The sequence below is a fragment of the Tachypleus tridentatus genome, chromosome 1 (assembly GCF_004210375.1).
Source record: "Tachypleus tridentatus isolate NWPU-2018 chromosome 1, ASM421037v1, whole genome shotgun sequence".
Classification (NCBI taxonomy): Eukaryota; Metazoa; Arthropoda; class Merostomata; order Xiphosura; family Limulidae; genus Tachypleus; species Tachypleus tridentatus.
In genome coordinates, this window is record NC_134825.1 from 70841320 (window position 1) to 70869007 (window position 27688).

General features: G+C 30.0%; 1 protein-coding gene across 7 annotated transcripts; it reads right to left on the bottom strand.

Annotated features, from left to right (window-relative positions):
* Positions 1 to 1040: 1040 nt before the first annotated feature.
* On the bottom strand, positions 1041 to 27361 carry LOC143251826 (uncharacterized). 7 transcript variants are annotated; one of them, XR_013028666.1, is made up of 5 exons: positions 26927 to 27361; positions 19940 to 21696; positions 15263 to 16211; positions 12651 to 12715; positions 1041 to 2374 (listed from the first exon to the last, which is right to left on the bottom strand). XR_013028666.1 is itself a non-coding variant. In XM_076503085.1 (4 exons), coding segments are annotated over exons 2-4 (2211 nt in total). In that variant the 5' UTR covers positions 21201 to 21696; positions 26927 to 27361; the 3' UTR covers positions 1041 to 12714. The 7 variants fall into 7 exon arrangements, 3 of the variants coding, with proteins under 3 accessions (XP_076359200.1, XP_076359194.1, XP_076359185.1); XR_013028664.1 differs by having other exon boundaries at positions 12561 to 12715; XR_013028665.1 differs by having other exon boundaries at positions 12651 to 16211.
* Between the last annotated feature and the right edge of the window lie 327 nt (positions 27362 to 27688).

The following is a 27688-nucleotide window of genomic DNA, read 5'->3' on the forward strand; positions in this document are numbered from 1 at the left end:
AAATTATTGCAAAATAAAGTTGTAATGAAGGCAAATATAGCTGAACATACAGAAACATCTGAGTGTTCACAAAGTGATAAGAATACTGTTTTGAATGAATTTCACATGCATATTAATAATCTAAACAATTTGAGAAAGCTCAGAAAAATTGTATGAAGTGTAATGTTCTTTTCTTTTTATTACAGAATACGAGATTTGTAGCATTTAATTGAGAAACTTCCAAGAAGAGTTCTGGAGAGAGAAATGCAAGGGTATTATTGCACTCTTTCTGAAAGATATCCATTTTGTTTAAAATACAAATAACATTTTAAAGCTTATATGTAGCCTTGTTTTGTCACCATTTGTTAAAAATCATTAATTTCCTATCATCACTAGCTACTTTGTAAAGATTATCTATAGTATTGTTTCATCACCTTTCTCTTGTTATGAGTTTTGAAACCTTATTCCATCACCATCCACTTGTTAAAAATTATCTGTAGTTTTGTTTGATTTACAATTAATTCGAGACACATCTTGTACGTCCACAAACTTTTTTTAGTGCATAGCATTTCTTTGATATTTGTACTTCCAAGACACTGAAATGTTTAGTAGTGTCAACTGTGTCACAGTCCTGTAAACAATGGCAAAGAACAACTAATTATATGTTGGTTTGTGCATGCTCCTTAGTATACGAGTTGAGACAACATACTGTAGAGCTCACATAACTAAATTTACACCTTGAACATGTAAATTTATATATGATATAAAAGTGGTGCATCATAGAAATACTAACTTTATATATAAAATAATTAAATGAAAGATCAGTTTAAAGACAATTCTACACTTAACATGTGGGTGAATTTTATTATTTAGAATAGATCTTATTTTTAAACATTATTAAGCTGCAGATATCAGCAACTTTTTTCCATGTGATACAGTTAATGTTTTACATAGCTCACTAAAAACATTGATGTATTATTTTAATATGTTGTTTCAGGTTGTAATGTTGAATGTTAGCAAATTAAAACATAAACCACAACTATGCTATAAAGCAGCAAGTATGCCTCATAGGAATTTATTGATTTTCACATACACCCACATAATAAGCTAATATGAACAGGGTTTATTTCAAGGACGGTTACATTTCTATAAAGATGTTCTTGTTTTTCATAATTCAAAAATTGTATTTTGTTTCATCAGAAAGAACTGTTTGTATTTAAACTTTTTATGCAAACGTTTATTTTCTAATTTACCACCAATGCAGAAAACTAAGTTTGTTTTTACATTACTTCAATCAGGTAAGAAAAAGTAACCATACTATAGAACAATAAACATAAATACAAATAGCATAAGCCCAACTTACAATTACATAAAGCACTTCATTCATGTGTAATAAACCACAGTTTTAAGAAAAAGTATAACAAAATCATTACTGTTTTAATCGGGCTTTGAGCCAAAAACTTAAAGAAACAACATAAAAAAACAGTAAAAGTTTTCTAATAACAATGACCTTTCCCATACTTATTTTGATTCCCATAAAAATACTATAAAATTACATGTTTTTGAAATTTATTAATATTATAACGAATACCCATTAAATTACACCATGTGAATTCAACATAATTTTTTTGCAATATAAAAAACATATGTGAGCATATATACATGTTATTTCAAAACCCAATAAAACTTAAAATCCACATTAAATTCTACAACATAATCAGTAAATTACACCATATTTTTTCAATTATATGAGGGCTTTACAACCTTTTCTAATATCAATAAATGATATTTTTTTCTGAGCCAAATACATAAGGACACTTAATATTCAATTGACAGAAATCTCCATTACTGTTTTACTAAAGTAAGATGTTTAGAATACTTTTGCTTTCATAAAAAAAACATGCATTCTTGCAAGAAATACATCTTCAGTGTAAAAGGAAAAAATCCACAGTACTTTAAAACTATTAACTTCACTAAAACACTAAATCATATTACATAATGACCAAACAACAACCAAACTGATAAAGACAGTAGAAATGTACAACACTTAAGAAACAAGGTTCATTTCAAAACATTTTCCATTGTTCATAAAGTTCCATAATATTCATTAGCTTCTGATCTCCAGAATGCTCACTTTTCTTCATAAGTAATAGGGTAAGCTGTATACAATTCAAAAAAGTTGTGAAACAACAATAAAACTACAATGAACACAGTTAACCCACTGACTGCTGATTCACCATACAAAATACCACCCACTTCCACAAGTTGAATGCAAGTTTGCCACATAGGGTGCATGGCTTACAAATATTTTGTAAACATTTCAATTAGAGTAGTTGCAGTCAATGGGTTACTAGTAAAATTCCAGTTAAAATTGATCTTCCAATGTTAAAGACACCTAAAACAAAAGACAAACCATTACATAAAGTAAATATTGTATTGAACTCCAATTTTTAGTAAACTGGAATGTGAATGTAGTTTTAGAACAATAACTTACTGCAAAATATAATGAACCTAATATAAATGTTTTATGACAAGTATAATTAGTTATAGTTATAATAATTTACAGGCAACTTAGAAAAGGAGTCAGACCACAATAAATGGTAAGGTAAATTTTATGTACAGTTTGTATCTGAGGAGATATATCTTTTCAGTACCCTTTGAAAGAGTTGAATATAATTTTAAAACACATTAAATGTAACCACAACAATGATTGGTTAAAATCTCAAAGATCACTTATTAAGAAAGATTGTTTAAACTACAAGAGTAAAAATACCAATAAAGATATCACTATATCCAAGAGGTTTTACAATGACAAAAATTATGTTCATCACACAACAAAGATTAATATTTTACTTGTTACTTTAAGTTAAATATTAATTTAATTACCTATATTCTTATAGTACACAGGTGTGTGCAACCACCAATTTATCTACTACAATAACTTTTATGTTCTTACAGATTCTTCAGCATTGTCCATTCCAATAAGGTATACAGAAGCCAACTCTTTGCACACACTTCTTCCTTAATGCTATAAACTGTACAGTAATAATAATTTTTACATTACCTAAAAACTGTTTCATGTATTTTATTTCATTTTGCTAAGTATGCTTATATATCTTACAAAACTATACTTACTATTCTCTAGTCAGTAATTAACATACTGTAAGTTGCAAATGTTCTCACATCATACCTTCTTGAACTAAAAAGCTGTTTGCTTCTTGTGATGAAAAATATTACATTAAAAAACTAAGCAGAAATAATTATAGTTAATATGTAAGAGAATGATTATCAAATATCGTGACACTTTTTCAATTCTTACTTTATACATTTGATTTTATGACAAAATATGTAAATAATAATAAATACCCTAAGGTTTTTTTTGTTTCTAACTTCAATTTTTTTAGAAACTTTCTCATTCACTTTTTATTGTTTGTTTGTACTCTACTATTATGTACTAAACTATTATGTAACCAAAGTTAATAAATACATAGTGTAATACAAGTTTTTTATTATTACAAACAGAACACACCCACAAATACAGTCAGTTAATACGATTTACTAAAGAACAAAGGGAACAAGTTTTTATAACTGAAAATGTTCTTTGATTTTTATTTGTTAAATTTATCTTTCAAGTAACAAAGCAATATAAAGTGTTACTACCCCAAAAATAAAACTGTTTACAAAAATGAAGGTCTGACAGGTTAGAAAAACAGAAATCCTTGGATAACAAAATATAGAAATGCTATTTTATTCTTTTAAATGTCAAATAAGTATTTACTTAAAAGCATGAAATCTTAATGCAATTTTAGATCTGACCACAATGTTTTTTTCACTCCAAGTTCTCATCATGGAAATGTGTCTTAACTTTCTTATAGAACAAACCATTGCTGTTGACTTGTGTTAGTGTGATTGTATCATAGAAATTTTAAAATTAGCACAGTTAAGAAAAAGCAAAACAACAACTTATTAACTTTCAATAAGAGCTATTTACTGTAGTACATCCAACCCATTTTAGGTCCAAGAGGCTATTGCCACTGAATTCTACTTAACAGGTTACAATAAATTTGCAAGTCAAAACATTGCTTAATACTTTTATAGGAATTAATGTACAAGATAAAATGTTGATTCACCTTGACTTTATTCAGTTCTTATACAGAACCTTTTGTGTTATCTGAAAATTTAATTTTCCTATAAAATAGTTTGGGATGTAGTTCCCAAGCTGTTTAAACCTATTCCCTTAGCATCTTAGATATAGAACATTTATGGGATCTAAAGATCCAAATAATTCAATTAATCTATGGCATCTCAGATTATTTGATGGTATTATTCAAAATAATGAATTAGTATGCTTTAGTCAAGTGATTGTTTGTTTGTTGTTAAAAGCAAAGTTACACTGTACTGTGCCCTGCAATTATAAAAACCCAATGTTTCATATTATAAGCCTTCATACTTACCACTGAGCAACTGGGAGCAACTTACTTCAAATCAACTTACTTTTTGAGTCATGAATAGAAACTCATATGTATTACTCTACATTACAGTTCATGTTCATGGGAATTTAACTACCTTGAAGCCATGATTACTTTCACCTTTCTTGCTTAAGGTGAAGGTTTCTTTCAATACTTCAATAGCATTCCTTAGAAAACAAACTTTAATCAATGATATAAGTGCAATCAGATGTACTTCAGTCAAAGTAAATGAATAAATGCAATAGCAGTTTAAGTTTTTTTGTTTTTTGGTATTTTTTAGGCAAAAAACAAAAAACAAAACATACTTGGTGGCAGAATAACACTATTTTCAGAATAACTTTCTCTAAGTTTAGGCACAGAAGAATAAGCAGGATGACCTTTTTCTACCTGTTATTACACTGCTGAAAACCTAAGCAACAAGTCGCCAAGTTTTACAAATGAAAAAATGATTAAAAACTATTTAGCACACAAGCTCTTGTATAAAGTTCTAATCATATGTCTAAAAATCTAATATTACAGAACAAAAATGGTAGAAAGCTGATGTTTAAAAAAAAAGTAAATATTATTTCCCTACAACTTCTTACATTCCCCATATCAAAGTACAATAATCATTTGCTGAGAAAAACTACCAAATCTGGTGACCAAATAAATACAAGGAAATATTTTCATATGTACTATTTTACTAAATTCATATAATATGTATATTTTGCTGTTTTATTAATTAACCATCACTTAAAATGTAACATTTTTTCTAATTCACCAATATAATTGATTTGTATACCAAAGATATAGCCTTGGCATCAATAATATTTTGAAGCAAAGATTTAATCATTCATATTTTTCAACCTCCTACCTACAGTGTTGTCATAATGATATTACTGTAACACAGTCATCATCATTTAACCCACCAAATTTCTCAATAAAAGCAGTAATGAACATTAGCTGTTGACTAACATTTATATTTCATAAATGTTTTAACTTTCTGGGGGGATTTCTAGTTTCTCACTTCATTTCACAAATTTATCAGTTTTCAATATAAAACTCTCAGTTGGAGTACATATTTTTTAGTATCAATTCATTTCTTCACACAAACATAAAAATAACCCACTTCCTGTTCAGCAATCATCTTTCAATTTTTAGGTCATCAGACATTCAGCATACTGTACTTTACAAATTGTAAAAATATACAATTCAGATTGAAACACTTTAATACTGTGCTAAATTGTGTCTAGGAAAAAAAGAGATTTATAATAAAAGTGTGAATATCAATCAACATCATACTTAACTTTGAAACTCAATCTGCAAATTTTCCTTTTGAATTGGAACAGAGAAGTTAATTATGGTATTTGAAAAAATATGTTTTCTTGCTCTAATAACCTTGAACGGGAAACATTAATTTATTTTAACTATTCATACATATTTACAGAGTATGTATAAACTTTTTATTTTAAGAAATCCATTCCTCAGTGGTGACTTGCAGAGTAGGAAAAGGAAGCCATGTCTCCTTAAAGATTCTGAACAAATAAACTATTTTATATTTTTTTACATTAACACCTGTATTTTATGATTTAAGCACAAAATTTCTAAAACATTTCATATTTTTGTAGCAAACACTCAAAATTCTTCTGATCTATGTCATTCATTAAGGTGACATATGTGGAATCAATCAGAATCTAGGTTTAAAAACAACCAATGAACATTCTTTTAAGAAAAGTTCACAACAACAGGAGTATGCATGCCTCACAAAGTCATAATGGTGAAGAGATGGTAAAAATGTAATGATTACATGATTATTCATTGTTTTAAGAAAAGTTCACAACAACAGGAGTATGCATGCCTCACAAAGTCATAATGGTGAAGAGATGGTAAAAATGTAATGATTACATGATTATTCATTGTTTTTAAGGAAACAAACAATTAGCAGTGTATTTCACTAAATGAAATGACTTGTTTTAAAAGTGTTAAACTTAATCTAGATTTGCACGTTATTTCAAAGTTTTACAGTTTAAACTATAGTTAGGCCTTACCAACTGAGGCAGGTACTGCAGAGATAGGTAATTGACTAAGTAGGACATGCTCAGAATTCTTTATTTTTGTTTTTCTAGAGGGATTCTACCCCAGTTCTTCTCAGGACCAGAAACAAATATGGCTACTAAAACCAATGAATCATCAATAATTAGTGTGATTACCCAATCTGCAGGCTCAGCTCTCACAAAAGATGAAGTTCATGGCATGATATTTAAAGACAGAAATAAATATAAGAGTTAACAACTTAGCACTTTTGGACTGTAATGGGATTCAATAGACATATATTCTCTAGTGCTGTCTTTTAACAAATCATGGAATAGACAAGAACAGGACAGATTCACAATGGTCAAAAAGAAACACAGAAGAAAGAAAACATTTCAGTTAAGTTCATTTTCTGTTGATTCTGACACTATATCATGACCAATAACACCAGAAATCTCTGACACAAACACACAAAATGTGACACTCTCCACTTCACCTAGAACACCAATACAAAACACTGCAACTATTAAGCAGTACTTTTTCCTTGCATTTTTGATGAAAGGGTTCCATATACCCTTCAATAACCTCAGATCACCACTGTGTTCAGAATCATTTTCCCAAACATGATACTGAAGGAAATACAGCACTTTCCCAAGAGAGGTCTTGTAATCAAATGCAATAACCTAAAGGACTATGCATGCATTTCAGTCCACTGACCCAAGACTGCATTTAATGGTTTAAAAACAATACATACAATAACCAACAGCTACTAGCAATCAGAACTAGTGATTAAAGGTGTAGAACTAGACATAGAAGATTCTGAAAATCCAAAGACCTTGTAGCATTAGAATATACATTTACAAAAATAGAAAGAATTGTAACTTGCCACACTAAACAAAACATACCATTAGTTAAAGTAATTCTTGACTCAAATGTTCAACATGATTTATGACTCAAAAATGGTTGCACACCACAATGAGCCAGTCAAATTAATTCTACAATGCTTCAAGTACCAAAAATTCATCCACCTGAAGTTTTGTTGCACAGATTTCCCCCAGATGCATTAGGTGTGCAGGACAGCTTGCTGCATAAGGCTGCCCCAACCCTTAAGGTTATGTAACCTGCTATAACTGCCAAGGCTCTCGTGCTTTGAGTTATAGAACACACCCAAAGTTCCAACTTGTCAGAGACAGTATGATCATTAACAGAAACACTAACATATTAACTCCCACTTATTGCTACAACACCAAAAGCCACTATTATTAAAAACAACATCAGTCACAAACCCTACACTATAACACTACACCAGCACACAAATAATCCATTCTATCATTCAGCCATATTCCAAACAGCAGCAGATTTAAGGTTGTGTGGGCTCAAGGGCTAATAATTTTAGCAATGCACAACATAAGGAGAACTTGTATAACAAGTATGCTCCACTGCCAAACAATACTTCAATATTCAACACTCAAGTCACACCATATCTCATTAAGAAATGAATCCTGCAAGCACCAAACACAATGTTCAGGCACTGTCAAAATACTTCACATTAATTGTTATGGAGCTATCCAAACAAAAAAAATTGAAACTAATGATCTAATGAATTATGTAAATGCAGACATACTCAAAATGATTTCAAAAACACTCACCAAACAAGAAAAACATTTCAGGTTTTAAATTCCTCTCTACTTCACAGACTCCAATTAGCAGAGGCAGTACCATGCTTTTCAAAAAATATTATTATTGACATTATCTCAATAACGGAAAACTTTACTTCCTCAATTAATGAATGCATTTTCTGTAATATTCATTTAAACAATTCACTAACTATTTCTATAGTAGCAGTATACTATTCATCATCCAAAGATATAAATGTTAACTTTTGATAATTGTGCCTGAATAGAAATTTTCAATCCATTATAGTAGATGACAACATAAATGCCCTGCACAATGATTGTCACATTTACCAAACAACACAAGAATAAACATATTCAATAACTGAAAATAATAACATGCATATTAATGATTATATTTCAACTTACTATCATTGAGTCACCAACTTGTATGTTGTGCTAGACTTAGTCCCCTTCCACTCTTAACCAAAACTAACAATTTCACAGTAAACCCAGAAATCTCAAGCAATAACTATCTCATGCACATCACATAAACACAGATCAATCCCATAGCATAACCTCCCACCAGTGTACAGTTACACAAAATTGAGCTGGTAGATTTCAATGCATTAGTTGATACCCAACCACAACCCAATAATTACTACAATTTAAAATAATGAGCAGTTTGTCAAGTATGCAGAATAACTAATAAAAGCAATTGGCAAAGCTACCAAAACCATTATCTCAACTGTCTTGAGAAGCCATCACTGGATTTTTATACCAGAAATTCATGAACTAATTTTATAATGCAAATGCCTTAGAAAACAGCTCATTATAACTCATGATATCACTCTTAAAACAAAATACAAGCACAAATTAAGTGTCAAGATTTTGAAATATACAAACTGGCTGTAATAGTCTGGATGCTTCAAACAATAACTGAAAGAAATTTTAGAAAAAGTTTAAATCATGAAAAATTAATAAAAATAATGCAATGTTTCATTACAATAAGTATGAAAACACTACTTCTAGAACTGATAATGGTAAAGTAAATGTATTAGTCAATTATTACAAACCAGCTTTTATTAATTTAGAATATCACCTGACTTAAATAAATCTAACCAAGCAATTGTCAACAATGATGTAAACACAAACCCAGAACTATACACCCCTTACTTTCCAGCTACTAACACAGACACTAATATACTATCAGATCAAAATTATATTAGTAGAAAAGTTAGCTGACATATAAGTTAATGTAAGATCACTCAGTTTCCAGACATAAATGGATAAAAATATTCTCAAAAAAGCATCATATAAGCTTATCACTCATCTGATCAACCTCATTAACCTATTACTGTTAAAAGGTTACTTTCCAGAAACATGGAAAAAAAAAACTATAATTGCAGTAATCCCAAAAAACTCATCCAGTATATTGAATTTTAATAATTTTAGACCACTCAGTTTATTTGGTTGACTAGGTAAAAGTTGTGAGAGTAATAAATAACAGACTCGTGTATTTCTACAAAAGTGATGAACTCCTTTCCAAAATACAAAACTCATCCCATAAGAAAAAATGTATATAAATCCTTTAATAACAATCAAGTCACAATATTGGCTTCCCTTGAGGTTATGAAAAATTTTGATATAATGCCACGAGATACAAGTTATACTAAATGAACATTAGTGCCATAATTATGAGATAGATTTAAAATTTCAACATACACATTGCATCAATAAAGATAAACAATAAACTATCAAGCCTTTATAATGTAACAGTGGGAGTTCTGCAAGGCCCAGTCCTATACATACTGTTTGTTACTGACATACCTTTCCCTGATTTAACTTGCACCCAATTTTCTCAGTAAGCAGATGGCATTACTGCTTGGAGTATATCAAGAAATATGCCAACAGCAGCAAACTGGATTCATAAATCTTTAAACAGAATCACCCTTTGGTGTTACAAATGGGGTGTTATGCTTCACCCAATGAAAACACAAGAAACTGTATTTTACAAAAGTTTAAACAAACACTTCATGAATGCAAAAAGGTATAGCTACAATTAGGCAACAGAGAAATAAAAATATATGACAATATCAAATATCTTGATGTTGCATTTGCCAGATGCTTCACATGGATAACACACATCAAATACATTCACGCATCCATATGCAAATGTGTATTAATTACATAAAGACATACACGATGTACCACAAACATAACATTAAAAATATACAAAACTTTCATTCACTGACTAGTAAAATATGGTTGTCAAATAACATAAATTATGATACAAAATACTTATAAAACTACAAGCATGACCAATCGAAGTGCTAAGATTAGTCCTATTGTTTCCCAGTTTTATAGTGGCAAGTTACATATATAAAAGAAGTATACCATCAATACACAATAGACTAATTACACTCTCCAGAAATTATTATAGAAAAACATAAACCAGAAGTTCATTAATTTCTGCCACACAAACAAACACCATCATTTCAGGATGCCTCAAAGTTAGGTGTGAGAGGAAAATGGGAGTACCCTGCAAAAACCAACTTCTGCAGGACAAATGCCAAAAATCTGTCTGTCCTTTGTAACCATCTGTAAAGCAAATCATGATGGTTAATCCTGAAAAGACAGAAACATACAATTAAATGAGCATGAATTTAGAGCTAAATTTAGTTTGTTTATTTGCAGTAAATATTGTATGGTGATATTAGTTTATGGAGTACATTTGTGTTTGTGTGGCAGTCAAACCTGCATGTCTGAGAGTAAAACCTTCAAACCCAAAAGTAAATTGTTCTCACTTTACCAACTTCATCTCACCTAAAATTATCAAATTTTGATAATCTCAACAAAAAAATTAATTACTGATATTGAACTAATAATTTCTATCACTGTTATATCAAAGGAAATCATACAAGCAGAATTAAAGTAAAGTGATATTCCTGAACATCCCAGTTGGGAAGGGCTTGCAAATTCTTCATTAATGTAACAAACTCTTCCTTCAGACTAAAGTTCTGTCATGGTAAAATAAAAAACTAGGCATCATCTGGTATGATGATATTCAGTGGTTATCAATGTGTTTATGACTATGAAAGACTTTGATGACTTTGAACTCCTGTGTAAATAAATCAAGACACCTTAAAATACAATTCTATATTTATAGGATTGAGTTAAAATGTTGCTGGCCTCCTTTTCATGTAAATTGCAAGCCACAACTGATAATGCTGACTATATTTCATAGGCTAGTTATGCATGGTTAAGGTAAACATCCAAACTATGTATTTTTGGACTTTCTTATAAAATATTTTGTTGCAGGTCTAGTTTCAGTCTTATATTTAATCTTATCTAGCAATGTCATGTTTAAGCTTAGGAATGTCAATGCTATTTTTCTCCATATTTGTATCTATCTGATGACAAGTGCTGTGGATAATGCATATGGTTAGGAAGAGTTGATGCTAATAATTAGATACATACTGATTAGTTGTATCCTAGATTGAAAGAACTTGTGTTACAGCTATTTACTGATTAGTCTTGCATAGAGAAGTCACATATCTCTTTATTTAGAAGCTTGTCCAAAATATCATGCACTTTAACTTATTTTGTTTTGAATAAAGATTAACATGACTTTACTTCATATTGTATCCAGCTTCTTCTATTCAATTCAGTTAAATTAGTTTTGATTTTAATTATATATTTTCTACCACCCATTCAGTTATTTGAGGTTACTATTCATACATGCAAGGCTGTAATACAAGTAAGCAAAATATATCCAGTTAGATACTTTTTCTTATCCAAGACCCATGTCAACAAGAGAACACTAACAAAATGACCACATTCTACAATTTCTCCTAAATTAGATGAAAAGTTTTAAACAAGTTATAATGATCATAAAAAAAAAAAAAAAAATTTCAGTAGATTTAGTGCAGGTAAATAAATATTGAATATTTATATATCAAGAGAATTCTAAACTTTATGTTTGTGAAACATAAGTTCACATGTGACTGTCCAATATTTTTATTTTATTACTTGTGTAAAAATTACTACACAGTATTATAAAGACAATGAAGTAAAAAAACAAAAACAAAACATGATGTATTCAAAACTTACAGTTATGTAAAAGAAGGACCAATCTCCAAACAAAGGCAATAATTGAAAAATAATAAGCATACAGTGGCAAACTGCATATGAAATAAAATATTAATCTTATGAGAACCATCAAAGCACAAAAAATAACAGATATTTAATTTATTCAAAATGGACACCTCAAATAAATATTTAACTTAAGAAAATTGAAACAAATAATAAAACTGTGTTGTGAACAAAGTTAAACATTGAGTTTGAAACACGATCGAAAATAAATTTGGTCAGGAGGTACTCTAATACACTTAAAACATTTTTAAAATAAAAGAAATAATGTTTAGGTTAAGTCTAACACAGGAGCAAAGCAACTAGTTAACTTTACCAAACTTCTCCTTATTCTTACCACTGTTGGGATCTTCATGTAATGATACAAATTTTATAATAAATGATAAATATGTCTCATTAGGTCCAGATTTAAGAAACAGTCTCTCACATTAATGATATCTCCCTCGACAAGATGGATCCTCAAGAAACATTCTAAGATAGTGGCTCATCATTCTAAAAAAGCATATACAAAAAGTTTTACTAAATTTCTCTTATGTGCAGGAATTAAAGAATATACAGAGCTAAAACATTTGCTTATTACTGTATACCATTACATAAAATAAATCTATTCAGCCAAGTAGCAGCACTGACTTTTATGTCAGTAATGGTCATAATAAACTCTAACTCAAGTCAAAATGTGGAGCTGGGACAGTCCAGTGTATATGATAAAATAAAAAGAAATCACCAGTTTCGATGACAGTCATTCATATGACCTTGCTCATAATTACCTGCAATTTCAAACTTGCCTGATAAGACCAGTTTTCATGTACAATCACATGCTCCTCAATGTCACTTGAAAGAAAACTTTCAATTATCCTGCAAAATTGTTTTAGCTTTACCCTTGGCCTCCTCTGTATGGTTAAGGAGAAGTCTCTTTATCAGTTTTCTTATTCAATACATAAAGAACTTATAAATTCTTAGAACAGAAAACTCTAGAACACTGTGGACATCTAGCAACTAATATAAAAAAGTATTTTTATGAAGGTCAATAATACTACCATCTATTGAAAGTTTTAAGTGAAAAACCAAAATAAATAAATTATTATTATTCACAACACAGTTTTTATTAATGAGAAGAGTCCACGTATCACCAAGTTTATTTTTGCCATGACCTTTGTTTAGTCTTTTCCATGTTTCTGATTCTACACTGATTCCTTAAAGATTTTCATTTGGTAGCACTGTCTTGGTATATGAATGTAAAAGAATGACAGAAAATATATCTAAAATGTGTTTGGAATGAAATCAGGTCAAGAAATTAGTTTGAACATAAACAGCTTAGGTAATAAAAGTAAAAAACAGTTTTGGCAATATGTTATCATTTGGGAACCGATAGCTATCCAACTCTAATAACAGAAATATATAAAGATACATAAACTGAATTGGAGTATCAATAAAAAATAAGCTGGAAGCAGCCTGGTAACTTCATTCCTGGCAGATACAGTAAGTTGTAAACAGTTGTGCTGTTTACTGCTGAACTTTATATTTCAGAATTAGGTGAAAAGACACAGAGAATACCTAGCTGATAAAATAATAAAATAGGCTTCAAAACATTCAAAACACTCCATGAGATACTGTCTTTGAAAAATAAACTCAGTTTTATGATACAAGAAACAAAATTAACATATTTCTGTTAGATGGAGTATATTGGGCTGATAAAAAACATCATAACACATTGATCATTAGAACAATAGGAGATTGTACATTTTGCACAGTTGTTCAGTACCAAGATACCTGTTGTGATTGAGCATGCTCATTCCATTCATCACTACATCATTTCAGAGGATATTCAAATTGTTTTTAACGATAGAGACTACTGAAACAGATTATCAACCAAGTTGGATTGAGACACATGATAAAGGCAAGTATGAACTTCATGACACATTGTTTTCACTCATAAAAATAACCAAAATACTTATTTGTGAATAATAGCATTGTATTTACTTGTATTTTATTTCTTCATCTCTAAACCTTCAACATATGGCAATATAGCCAACTTTCATAACAACATTAATTTTAAAATTTGTTACCAAATATTCATAGCATTGGTGTCTCATGGTTGATATTTCATTTGTTCTAAAAGTTTAAATGTTCTTAAATGACTCATTGTAAGTTAACTGAAAGACAAACATCTGATGCATGCTAATGAAATGGCAATCAAAAACCTGCGAGTCAAAGAATAAGTGTTAAAGGGAAAATCTTAAATTTGTCATATTATATAAAAACTACACTGCTTGTTCCATATGTAAAGCTAGTGAAATGAAGAATTAGAAAATTAAAATAGAAATTATATTGTCATAATCAGCCTAATAATAAAGCTGGCAAGGTAAAGAATTAAACTATTCTGTCATCACCATCCATAAGAAAGCTAATAGAACTGAACTTTAGAACAGCTTACATTAATGCTACTACATTTTATACTTGTTGTAGCCCAAAAAAAAGTCACACAGTGTTATGTAATTCAACATTATCCACACAGTAAAGAAGGCAAATTTTTCAATGGGATTGATCTCTCTTTTCATTGCTTTAATATACCTTTTAGGCTAATGAGTTGCAAGTACAGAGCAGGTTGTCATACTTTTGTAAATGAGACAAATCCCATGAAGCTATACTTTTCATTTTACATTAACTGCAAGGAACGATTTGTCATTTAGGATTTGCCTGTTGCCTTCCTGATGCTTAGCTGTCTATTCAGATTTTTTTGTGTGTGAATCTTGGAGATACTGTCGTTACAAATTAACTTGACAATTGTTTAATATTCTTTAAAATGTTTTTCTAAGGAATGAAAATCTGAAACATAGCCAACATTTAAACATTCTTTAGAGTAATTCCTTTAGTGAGCTTTCTCTTTTTGTCTTTTCTATTTGTTTTTCTAACATTTTAAAGATAAGCAACATATTTTCTTGGTTATACAATTCACATTACATTTAAAACCTTGTAACTTTGTCTGTTCAAGCTCAACTTCTCAGGGAAAAAAACAAAGGTTCACCAATTATAACTTACTATTTATTGTGGCTAATCTTTGCTAAAGTATTATGGTTTGGGTAAAATCTCGAAGAATGTTCTTGTTTCACATGAAAATCCGATGAAATATTGAAAACAGTCTGATCCGCTGAAGTACATGACTTATCATTGTGCATATTTTTTGAAAAAGAATGAACAGTGTGATCTCTATTCTCTGTCACATGATCTACTGAATGATTAATGTAGTGGTTAGATGTTGGAAATACACCATGTTGTGAAGAGCTGTAGGATGTAACTGGAGTTGTGTTACCTCTATGGGTACATGTATGTATTTTACTTATATTTTTACTTAATGGTGAACAAACTGATTGTTGACTGAACTGAGTATGGGGAGATGAAATAATTATGGGAGCATTACAGGAGTATGAAAGATGTTTAGGAGAGGAAGCTGATTGAACACCATATGGCCCAAGATTGAATGAAAAACAATGGTCTGGTATATCATTCATAGCAAATCTTACTGGACAGAAGGACCTACTGAAGAAAGGTGTGATATCTTCTTGGTAAGAAGTAGAAAGTGGCATCCTTTTTTGTGAACTATAATCATTAGCATAAGAAAAATTATCTCCAGAATGTTTATGAGCACAATAGTTCTGAGGGATTCTAGAAAGCAGACAGTTAGAAAAATTGCTTTTTTGTGGAGAGACAAAGAAGTCACGATGCATCAAATCCTGGTCGAAACACCTCGAAATGCTGGAAGATCCATAATATTGTAGTGGCTGATGCTTCCCATGTTCCAAAGCTAGTGGTTTACTAATGTGAGTTGATGGTTCACAAATGTAAGAAGCTAATGCCTGTTTTTGCCTGCAACATTCTTCTGGCAAAGTATCCAGATGGGGCTGATGTGGATGGTGAGGAATAGGTCTGTGGATCAAGTGTGAATCACGGATGGGTTGAATTAAAGGTCCTGCAGGTTGATAACATTCACCTGTTTAAAAAACACAAGGGCAATGCCATTTGGTGAAATTGTAGTGCAATATTCACAGGGTTAAAACACAGGTTATGATACAGGTTATCATAACAAATACAGAAAAGAGGAATATTATAAACACAACAAGTAAAATATATACATACACAAGATTATTGTGCTATTACTTTGTATCACATATTTTTAAAATTCAGATTTTAATGTTATTTATGAAGCCCAATAAACTATAATTTTTTTAATGATTACATAGCTTTGGAAATTGATTGACTTGTTTCAAAACAATCCAGATACAAATTCAACAAAAATTTGGGTATATTATCAAACTACGCATTATGCCTGATTCTACTACTACAACTCTATCTCTTTCTCCATATATACATATAAATCTGTACACACATTCATACTAATAAATTTTATGAGACCTGGCAGATCAATTTGATGCACCTGTTTTATATATACATAGTATTTTCCTGAATTGCAAGAAAAGCTGCTAAATGTAACATGAAATTTCAGAATTACATTTTTACAGTTTTGTGGCTTAAGAGTATAAAATATCTTGTTTTTATGTAATATTTGTAAAAATTTGGATCTTTGAAATTTTTGAATGATTTCATTGTGACATGTTTTGCTCATAAACAATTAGAAATGCTTCTTACCTTTGTTGAAGATTTTACTTATATTTATGTCTTCCTACATTTCTTTAAAACTTTCCTATAAGTTTTTCATTCTATAAAAATTGTAGATTTTGTCTTTGTTTTGACTCGTAAACAAAACATACATTTTCACTGTTTTTAATAGTCAAGGAGTCAATGATTTACAACAAAAACTCCCCCCCTCTTTTAAAAACTGTTAATTGGGAGGTTTCGTTTAACATGTTCACTGCTTACGATACATGTGCACATTTAGCATTCATTCGTATGTGCTCATAATGCACATTTGCATTGTAAGTACCAAAATGTGAAAATTACATGATTTAGATTTCTTATTATTGTTACTACTTAAATTGAAAATATAAAGATATTGCATTAAAACTCTTTTTATCAGCATTCACCATAAATGATTCCAAGCATTACAACAGTTAATGTGTTAATATGTACAAAGTTCAACTCAATTTTATATACATCTGTAAATATTTTATTGAGAAAATATTTCTTTGCTTATTCAAGCAATTACTAAAACCAGTAAGACCCAATGCAAACAAGGCCTGATATAGTGGTCTTGTTGAGAAAATAAAATATAATGTGGTCAAGCCCCAAATGGTTAAAGTAAGCCTACTTTATCTTGTTACATGAATAATATTTATCTTTCTTTACAAATGATAATTGAATGAAGTAAAAGAATAATAAAGAATGCTTTAAAAACCAATCAGAACTGTAATTCTAGTGTAAATTGTACATAATTTTTTTTCACTTTATCCTAGTCCCTACATAAATCCCTGCTGAACCAAGTCTTTTCTACTTTTACAATTATGTGCTTAGATTAATAATCTATGACTTCTTTTACCTGAGATGAGCAATTTCATTACACCATGACAACCAAAGGTGAGAAACAGTAACTGGTTAAAAATTAGTAAAACTACACTTTCATTTAAGCTACATTAAACAATTTGCATTAATTTGTTCAAAGCTACTATTATGTTACTTCTAGGAGACTAAAAGTGTAATACTATGCTCAGAAGAAATCTATAAAGCTTACAAAAGCGATTTCATGGGCTACATGCTGAAATCAACTCCAAATCAAACTTTGAAAGTTGTATATCTTTTTTTTTTTTTTTTTTGAATTTCGCACAAAGCTACTCGAGGGCTATCTGTGCTAGTCGTCCCTAATTTAGTAGTGTAAGACTAGAGGGAAGGCAGCTAGTAATCACCACCCACTGCCAACTCTTGAGCTACTCTTTTACCAATGAATAGTGGGATTGACCGTCACATTATAACACCCCCACGGCTGAAAGGGCAAGCATGTTTGGCGTGACAGGGATGTGAACCCACAACCCTCAGATTACGAGTCGCACGCCTTTTGAAACTTGTATTTATTTTTTTATGTATAAATATACTAAACTTATTTTATTGAATAAATTTCAAATCTGTAGTATTTTTAATGTGTGCACAAAATTAATACAAGTTTATGTCTTATACTTTTGTTTAATTCAATGGTGCAATTTTGCTCTTGAGGTGGACTGCACCCATCCATTCATGGGAAAGAGTTAAGGTTATTATTGTATTGAATCTTACTGATTAGTATATCAACAATACTTTACAAAAATAAACTGAAAATTCATTGGATGGGGTACTTAATATTGAATTTAGTTAATTTTTCTGTTGGAGGAGTTCACTGTGGATGAACAGCATAATAACTAGCATGTTTTATCTACAGTACTAAGGTTGAAGAGTAATGGCTTGTATAAGGACTAAATTCCTATAAATGTTAATATTCTGTGAAATATTCATCACAGAAAAATATTTCTTAATCTTTAGTATATTTTATGACTTAAACCATTAGTAGAACAATATGCATGTCTCAAAATTAAATACTGGCAAGAATCAGAATTCTTATGATTATATGATAACAGAGTCAATTTCAATTACATTTGAAACAATGTAATAAATACATAATATGTACTCTATATGTAACCAACAAAGATAAAAATAATTTGTAGAATCATACAAGTTATAAGGTGTGGTATTTGAATACATCATTAGTTTGTACCTTCTTGTAGCATTACACATTTATTTTTTGTTCGAAAAATGTGAAAGTTTCATATAACGTGGTCAAGAAAACTATTAAGCTGTTTGTTTTGTTGTCACAAGCAACACTGCTTAATGAGCTATCTGTGCCGTGTCCAACACAGGTAATGAATTCCAGTGTTTAGTATTATATGCATTCAGACTTGCTGATGAGCTACTTATTTCAAGTTACCTTTATTTCTTTATTATTATTTGAGTGGGCAATACTTGTTACTGCCTGGGAAAAACAATTTTTAATACACCAGCAGTGTTATTCAATGGTTGTTTAAGTGATACCTACAGCTTACAACCCCAACTATGTTATAATAAGAGACCAATCATGTGGTTAGCACACTTTACTCTGGGTAAATGTCAAGTTTATTTGAAACAAGGGAAGCTGGTATTTAGTTTGCTTTAAACTTCACCTGCAACTAGTCAATTTAGTCCAGAACTTCTAGAAGCCACTTAAGAGTTATTGTTTAAAGTAATTGCTCTTCAAGTACATGCACCACATTTTTGTTTGTGTATTAATAAAGAATGTTCATTTTGTATGTTACTTTTATTGAGTGTCATTATTCCATTTTACGTTGACTCGGGTAAGTTTTAGTTACATTTCATTACCAATACTTTGACTGAATGTTCTGTAATTTAGTGTACCTATCTAACCGCTTGAACATATTTTCAGTTTACCTGAACATACCACAAAAATAAAAACACGTCTGGAAAAGCTTAGCTCACGTAACTAATTAGCAAATTTTCTAGCAAAAATCTTTGGCTTTAAGTAACACATTATGGTATTTCCTTTTCCTAACAAGATTAAAAATGTTGGAAAACTTGACACTGTCTGATAATACTCTATGGTTAAATTATCATACATCAAAAATTATAACACTAAGACTGAAAAGTGCATGAAGAGTAGCTTACAATAAATTTAAAAGGACAAATGTAACAAAGTGAGGTGAAAGGTTAGAAAATTACTGTAATAGCAAAACAAGCAATACTTACTATGCTTTTCATTAAAGTATGACACTGCTGCAGTATGTTCAGAATTGGGACTATTCAAAGTGTTCTCATGGTTTTTTTTGGCAGATTCCTTCTTTGTTTGAGATTGACAATCTGTTCTTAAAGTTCGAGCTGAGTGATGTTTGGAAACTACACAAACCACAGATATTTCAGGTTCATTTTCTGTATGAGTGTTATCTTCTGCTGACAATGGAGAGTTGCTTGGAAAGATATTTAAGTTCTTTGAGTAAGAAGCATCTGTCTCAAAACTGGAAGAGTTACAGGTTTTACTAGTTAATATTTGAGGACTTGGACAATATCTAGGTCCTTCTGGCTCTGAAGGCTTTGAATATGCAACACCTAAATCCTCTTCAACTTCACTATTCAAAGAAAAACTGGATATATCTTTACTAGTTGCACTGATCTGAGATTCAGTGACACCCACATGTGTTGCTAAAACTAATGAACTGTTTGAGCCTGCATTGTCAATTGTTCGATTTCCTATATCAGTTATAACTGCTTCTGAAAGGTTACATTCCTTATGTTTGTCTTCAACACATTCTTGAATTTCTCTAGAAACAGCTTTTTCACTAACCTTTTCAAATATTTTTGCTTGATTTGTTTCCTTTTCTGGTGTAGAAGTTTGCTGAAATATACCAACTTCAATTTTGCTTGTGGCAGTACACAAATTATCATTATTTACTAACTGTTTATTACAATGATTCTCAACATAACCTTCCTGTAAAATTTTCTTTTCTTCATCACCAGAAATTTTTACTTCTTCACGTATCTGTTGTTTGATTTTCTTTTCTCTACATGTGTAAAGTGGAGAAGAAGATGCAGCCAAAATGGCTCTTGCATTGAGTTTAGCCATACGTTTACAGGTTTTAGTATTGAAGACTTGTCCTTCTACCTGTAGTACATTCTGTTTCTTACATTTCAATGAGGTTTCCAAGATTCTTGGATTATTTCTTTGTTTGATTTTGTTTTTAAATCTGAATGTTGTTTGCACTTTTTTAATGTTGCTTTCATTTTTCTTTTCTAAAACTTTATCTCTATACACGTAATGGTCAGTTGTTTTTGAGCTATCATTTTCATAAAGAACATGAACTTTTGCCAAGGCATTTAGACTAGCCACTCTTTTAAAACGTGGTCTGTCAAGGTTTTGACCTTGTAAGCTTTCAAAATTTATGCGTTTCTTTTTTAACCCATACATATGACTTACTACTTTGGGAAACTTGTCAAGTGATAATTTTTCCTTCATTTTAAACTTCTCATAACTGTTAACATGAGGTGCTTTTTTTCAATTAAATTTCTTTTAGTCCTAGCAATTTTCACTATAATTTATTTTTTATGTCATAATTTATTTGACTACCAAAGCAACAACTGTTTTCTAACATTTTCAGTTTTTATTACAAAACTCTGAATTATGTATGAGTAGATGCCAGTTGCTAAAACTATTTCACCAAAACTTATATATCAGGTTTATTCAGGTCATGTTCTTGTGAGATACTGCTCTCTAAAATTAACATGAAGCTCCTTTATAAGACTTTCAATCTCTGACAAAAAAAATTAATAATTCTGAACTTCTGAAGCTTGTCTTATCAATGGATTTTCTTTAACATATGCCAGAATTTGTTTTGTCAATACTTTCTTTTTTCCTTATTGACTTTAAAATCATGCCTGCTTGTAAAATCTCTTTACAGTATGTGATCTTCACAATATCCTTATTTAGGAGTATGTTTCCTTCTTTACAATTTCTGTAAGCAAAAGTATTATAACTTATTAGTTTGTTTTTACTATAATGAGAAATATATTCACAAAATAAAATCTTAAATGAAATATAAATGTTAAGTCATTTAACAATCATTTGTTTAAAAACCAAATTTATGACTCAATTTCTGATCTAACTTATCATGGATATTTTTTTCCTAATTTCATACACAAAGTATTATTCTACTTTCACTTCAAAAATAAGTACCGTAATGATTATATTATATAAATATATAGAAGTTTTACAACTAATATACTAAAGGCAGTATAATTAAAAAGAAGCTTGTTGCATCAAAAGAATTTAATAAATACTACTCTTTCACTGACTGATGTTTCAAAATACTTACATTAGTGATGATATATATTAATAATTAATCAACCTCACTAATATAATATAGAATTGTTCACACCTGCTAATTTATTATGGGAACACAGACTGGTTTAAAGCAGTACATAAAATTGACAATGCATTTTTTGATTCTCACAGTGTAACCCAAAGGTATGTATACATGATTAAACAGATGATGTGTAACTTTAGATAAACCTTTTGTGCAAATTCTGTAAAAAGACATGTAACAAATCTAAGAAAAAGTTTTAGTTACTCCAACATGAAAATCTATATAATATTCAAGAGAAGGTAACATATGTAAAAGTTAAATCAACATAAGGCTCAAGATGAAATGGAAGACTGTAAAATAATGATAACTATAATTTGGTTACATTTGGATAAACTGGTAATGGGAATTACTTTGAAACTCAAGGTTACATGTGATTTTATTCTTAAGAGATATAATGGGACAACTATTAACTGTATTCTATTAGAAACTAAGACAAAAAATGGTAGTCAAGAAGATGAACCAAAAGTGCAGATAGCTCTCATGTAGCTTTGTGTGAAATGGAAGACAACCAATCAAGGAGAAAACATTTTTAAATAGAAATTGTTATAGGTCACCTATAAAGACAAATGATGTAAATGAGAAATTATGTAATAAGATCAAGGTGTTAGAAATAAGTATACTGATGCAATAATGATGGGAGAATAATTTTAGATGCAATGATTAGGGTTGTGTTGAGTCATAAAGCCAACCAGAGGGGATGCAATTTATTACTGTTAATAACTTGCAAAAGTTGAAATGTGGGAAACATGTGGGGAAGAATGATCATTGCATAAATAACTTTGATGTTTTGCTACATGCTGACATAATAGGAATGAAATTTTAGTTCCCAATATTTAGAAACCCAATTTTAATACCATTAGACAAGATTTATCATTAGTCAATTGGAAAGATGTGTTAAAAGGTAATTTAGGATGTACTTAGCAAATGCTTGAAAATAAATTGTTAATAAGGAATTTCCCTCAAACGAGGAAATGAATAACTGGGAAGATTCAACCTAACTGACTTCTGAAAACAATGAATAAAATCTGTGGTAAAGTTTAAATTTACAGATATGTTAAAAGATTACAACACCGTGTGAAAGCTAGATATCTGGTTTAAAAAATACAAATTAAGAGGTAGATATTAACCCCTGGCAGTAAGTAGAAAGATATAAATTAAAACACAAAGTACCAAAGCTAATCAAGGTTTTATTGAGGATTCTGAAGGATGTCCAATGCCACATTAGTCACCTAAATAAAATCCATCTCCTCACACAAAAGTTCTGAAAGAAAACCCTTGCTAATCCGTTATCTCTTTTTGAGGATGCCGTGCATTAAGAGTATGATGGAAAGGATACTTGTATTAATATTTTCTAAATGTTTTTGACAACATGTTAGAATATTTGGTAAGAAAATCACATTGCTGAGAGTTGGAGAAAAGTTTAACTGAATTGTAGGATGGATATACGAGACAAATCAAAAAGTTATTATTAATGGAGTTCAGTCAAACTGAACCCTTCTTACTATTGAAGTGCACAAAGTCATTAATGCCAGTGCATTATTTGCATCAATGATGTTGATATGGGTATAGTAAGTAAAATATGTAGATAAGATTAAACATTTGAGTAATTTTAGCTGTACTAACAATGTTGAGATGCTACAGAATGATTTGGATGAATTGGTTTTTTGGATAATTAGTTGCCAAAACTTATAAAAGTGCAAAATAAAGCATTATCCTTATGATAATCTGGATCACAAACTTAATATAAGAGGAAATCCATTCAATAGTGTAACTAAGGAAAAAGATTTGGTAAGTTTTGGATAAGTCACTACAGCCATGAAGGCAGTACCATGTTGCTGATAACAAAATACTGAAATTTTAAGACATGTTTATAGATATTGGTTAGAAACCAGACAAATGTAATTATCTTTTTTTACAAAGTTCTAATTAGACCTCATATGGAATGCTATGTACTGTTTTGATCTTACCTACCTAAGAAAGGATAGTGACTTAATGGAAAGGATTGGTTCAGAGCCTTAAGGGCTGTTAGGATGAATCTGGAGATGGAAGGGTTATTTTTCAAGGGATAGGTTAAGATCTCAATTTATTTTTTCTTGAAAAAGAAGAGCAAGAGAGGATACTATTAAAGTTTAGAAGATTACTTGGAGGATCAGCAGGCCTATATGTTAGATTAGACTAGAGGGCAAGAGAACAGAAACTTATGATTGAAAAATCCAGGCTAGATTCTAGTTAAGACAGTATACTTATCTAACAGGGTGACTGGCTTATGTGATGAGTTGGTGTCAACAGCAATATACGATAGTAGCTGAAAACAGTTTAAAATGTGAATCAATAATTACCTGCAATAATAAAAGGTGGGATTAATATTTCAATTTTTCTCAAGAGTGGAAGCACAGAAAAGTTGTAAAGGGCCAAATGGTCCCTTGATATGTATATGTTAAGCAAAATCTAACTATATTGTTTTCTAGATCACATTATATGGTGTAGGTATATTTTGGTTGCACAAATGTATAGACCAATTTGTTTAAAAGTTCAGTTGATATGCATCACAGTTTAATTGTTAATTATTACATAAAGTGAGAAATGTTATTCACAGTAAACAGTGAATAATTTACTAATCATGTAAAACCTACATATACTGTTTATATACTGTATAGAGTTTTTTTTTCTCCAGAATTTGCTATTATACATTTACTTGAAGAAAAACAATTTTATTTAACTTTTAACTGGTGAAGCTATTTTGGTGTCTGTTAAGGGTGGTAACTGATCTATGATGCTATTATCACATGGCTTGATCCTATTTAAACTAAAACTCATTACGATACCAAAAAGTTGTCAAACCCCAATATAATCTATAAATAAATAATAGCATGCTGCTAAGTTACACTGCAGAGCTAGTCAGTGTTAAATTACTATCAAACTAAACAACTATTTAGGTTTGCAAGTTACAAAAAAAGCTAAAAAAAACATGCATTAAAAGAAAAAAGGCACCATTCTTCAAGCCACTATCAGTGAATAAAACAGTGCAAAAAATAAAAATAGTGAGCCTAAAAAATTACAGATATAACCATACAACACAATATGCATTATGGGTCAAAGCCATAATCTAAACAGCCACTGACTTTGCTTCACTAGTATTCTTCATTCAGTTTTTGGTATGTAAGCCTGATTTAACTCATTCTTTAACCTTGATGACATCAGAAAAAGGTGTAGGTTTATGAAGTCTTGATACAAAATGATAAAAACCATATAACCCAAACACTGTCAAAAGGCGAATCTTTCTTTTTTATGGGGAAACTTTTCCAGTTTGCCCCTAAAGACAGAAGGTCCACTTTTATAAAGCACTTGGGTTAAAGGTTTATCATTTTGATTCTTTACCTTGTCTATTATTTTGACTTCATAGCAGGTGTGCTTATCAGTATTATTCCTAATAATATTATACCTTAAAATATGTATGATATATGCAACTATGTCCTTGAAAATTGAAGCAATATTATTACATACAGCAAACCTTAGGTGATAAGTTGGCAATGTTTCTCAAATATATGTATATTAACAATTAGGCAAAAAATATAAAAGTTTAACGAACAATTTAATGTCATTCATTTTCTGCAACTAGCTTAAAACTAAAAAACATGCAATATAACAAAATACACAGTATATTTGTGTTTCTTCTGATACTCATAACACTCAATAAATCAAACTTGTTTATATAATAAGTTTGCACAGTCCCTTTTAATAATATTCAACATTGTGATCACATCAACTCTGATGAATTTCAACTGAGATAAAAACTAAAGTAAATCCATTTTTGATTGTTTTATTTCGTGCTATAATGTAACACACATGAATACAGCAATCCTTCCATACATTTTTTCCAGGGTCACTATTTTTTCTACAGTAGAAATAAAAAATTGAAAACAGTACTTCAAAAGGAAAAGAATTTTGTATGAATAAGTTGTAAATCAAACATATAATAAAACATCCCACTACTTTAAGTTAATGCCTGTCAGGTAATTTTTTATATGCTTTCTTTTGTTGCATTCTCGTAAGGTTAGATTATTTATATACAGGCTTTTCTCAAATTGATGAGATAATGACACAGAATCAACAAAATATTTTATAGTCTTGTCTACACTTGTGCTAAAAAAGTTTGATTCCCTAATGCAAATATTTCTTTCCAATCAAGAGATCAAAATGTTAAACCTTCATTTAAAAAAGTCCTGGACCATTAACTCTTAAACTGAGTCTATAGGCTCATTTAGTGACTTCTAAACATAAAAAAAAATCCTCATAAAGATCTTTATCTGTCATCTCATACAATTTTTCATAATTTACAAGAAGAGTTTCTGACTAAAAGAGAATAGTTTAAGATAGCAGGCTTGTAAGCTGTAATATAAAATGAAATACAAATTTATTATACTTGGTGGTAGAACTGTCAAGCACTATATAATTTCCAAGTTTTATACAAATTTAAGTGAAAGATATTAATGAACATACCAACGAGCAAAGTAAACAACAGTAGTTCATAAGATATTGTCCACCAAGTCCATTTCTTCAAACTACCAAAGTATAAAATGTCTCCTCAAAGCATCAATAAATCAAGCACAATGTTCGGGTAAATGCGTGTTACAACATATTAACAAATATTAGTAAAACTGCAAAACAATTCCAGTCTCAGAAGAATGTTAAGTTATATATTAATCTATAAGTTATACTTTAGTTATAGTAAATTTTTTACGAATTTTAATAACCATATAAATTATAACAATACAAAAATCGACATTTAAACAATTTATAATACAAGTCATGATAATACCTAAATAAGGAATTCCTATCGATAGCCTGGTTGGTTCCAACAATATTTTGTAGAAACTTTGGAAGTGATAGAGCTAATTCTGAACTTTTTAAATTTAGTAATAGTAGAACTTAAAAGTCAGACTGATTGACACTGATAAAGACGTTAGGCTTAGTCACGTCTAATCATCTTTAGAATTTCAAACATAATAAACAATATGCGCTAAAAAACACTTCTCATTTCTTTCAAAACTCTCCTACTATTACTCCTAGTACCGAATTTCGATGTGTAGACTCAAGTTTCAAAGTCAGGGATAGGGTTGTTTTTTTTTTTATGACAGTGACGTAATCATGTATAACTTGCTTCGCAATGCACGAATAATCACTAATACTAATAATATACCTAGCCTTAGCCTATGCCCTTCTCCAACATCAGAGCAGACGATACCACTGCACATCAACTACGTCACATTTGAGCTTTACTCACTGAATTCATTTTGTAATCTTAGATCAGAGTGAATGATAAGATGCATTACCTTTTATGTATTACGTTATTTTTACTGGTATATACAATCCTCCGTCTATTTATTAAATTAATAACTTTTGAATACTTGTTAGCATTGGTGAAGTTTACAGTTACTTTATGTCACGTTATTTAACACATTTTCAGGGATTTGCATCTGGCAAGACCATTGAGAATGGATTCTACAGTCAACTTTAACGCTTTCACAAAATATATTTCAATTTCGTATAACTTCAGCTATCATACAGACATACACGTTTA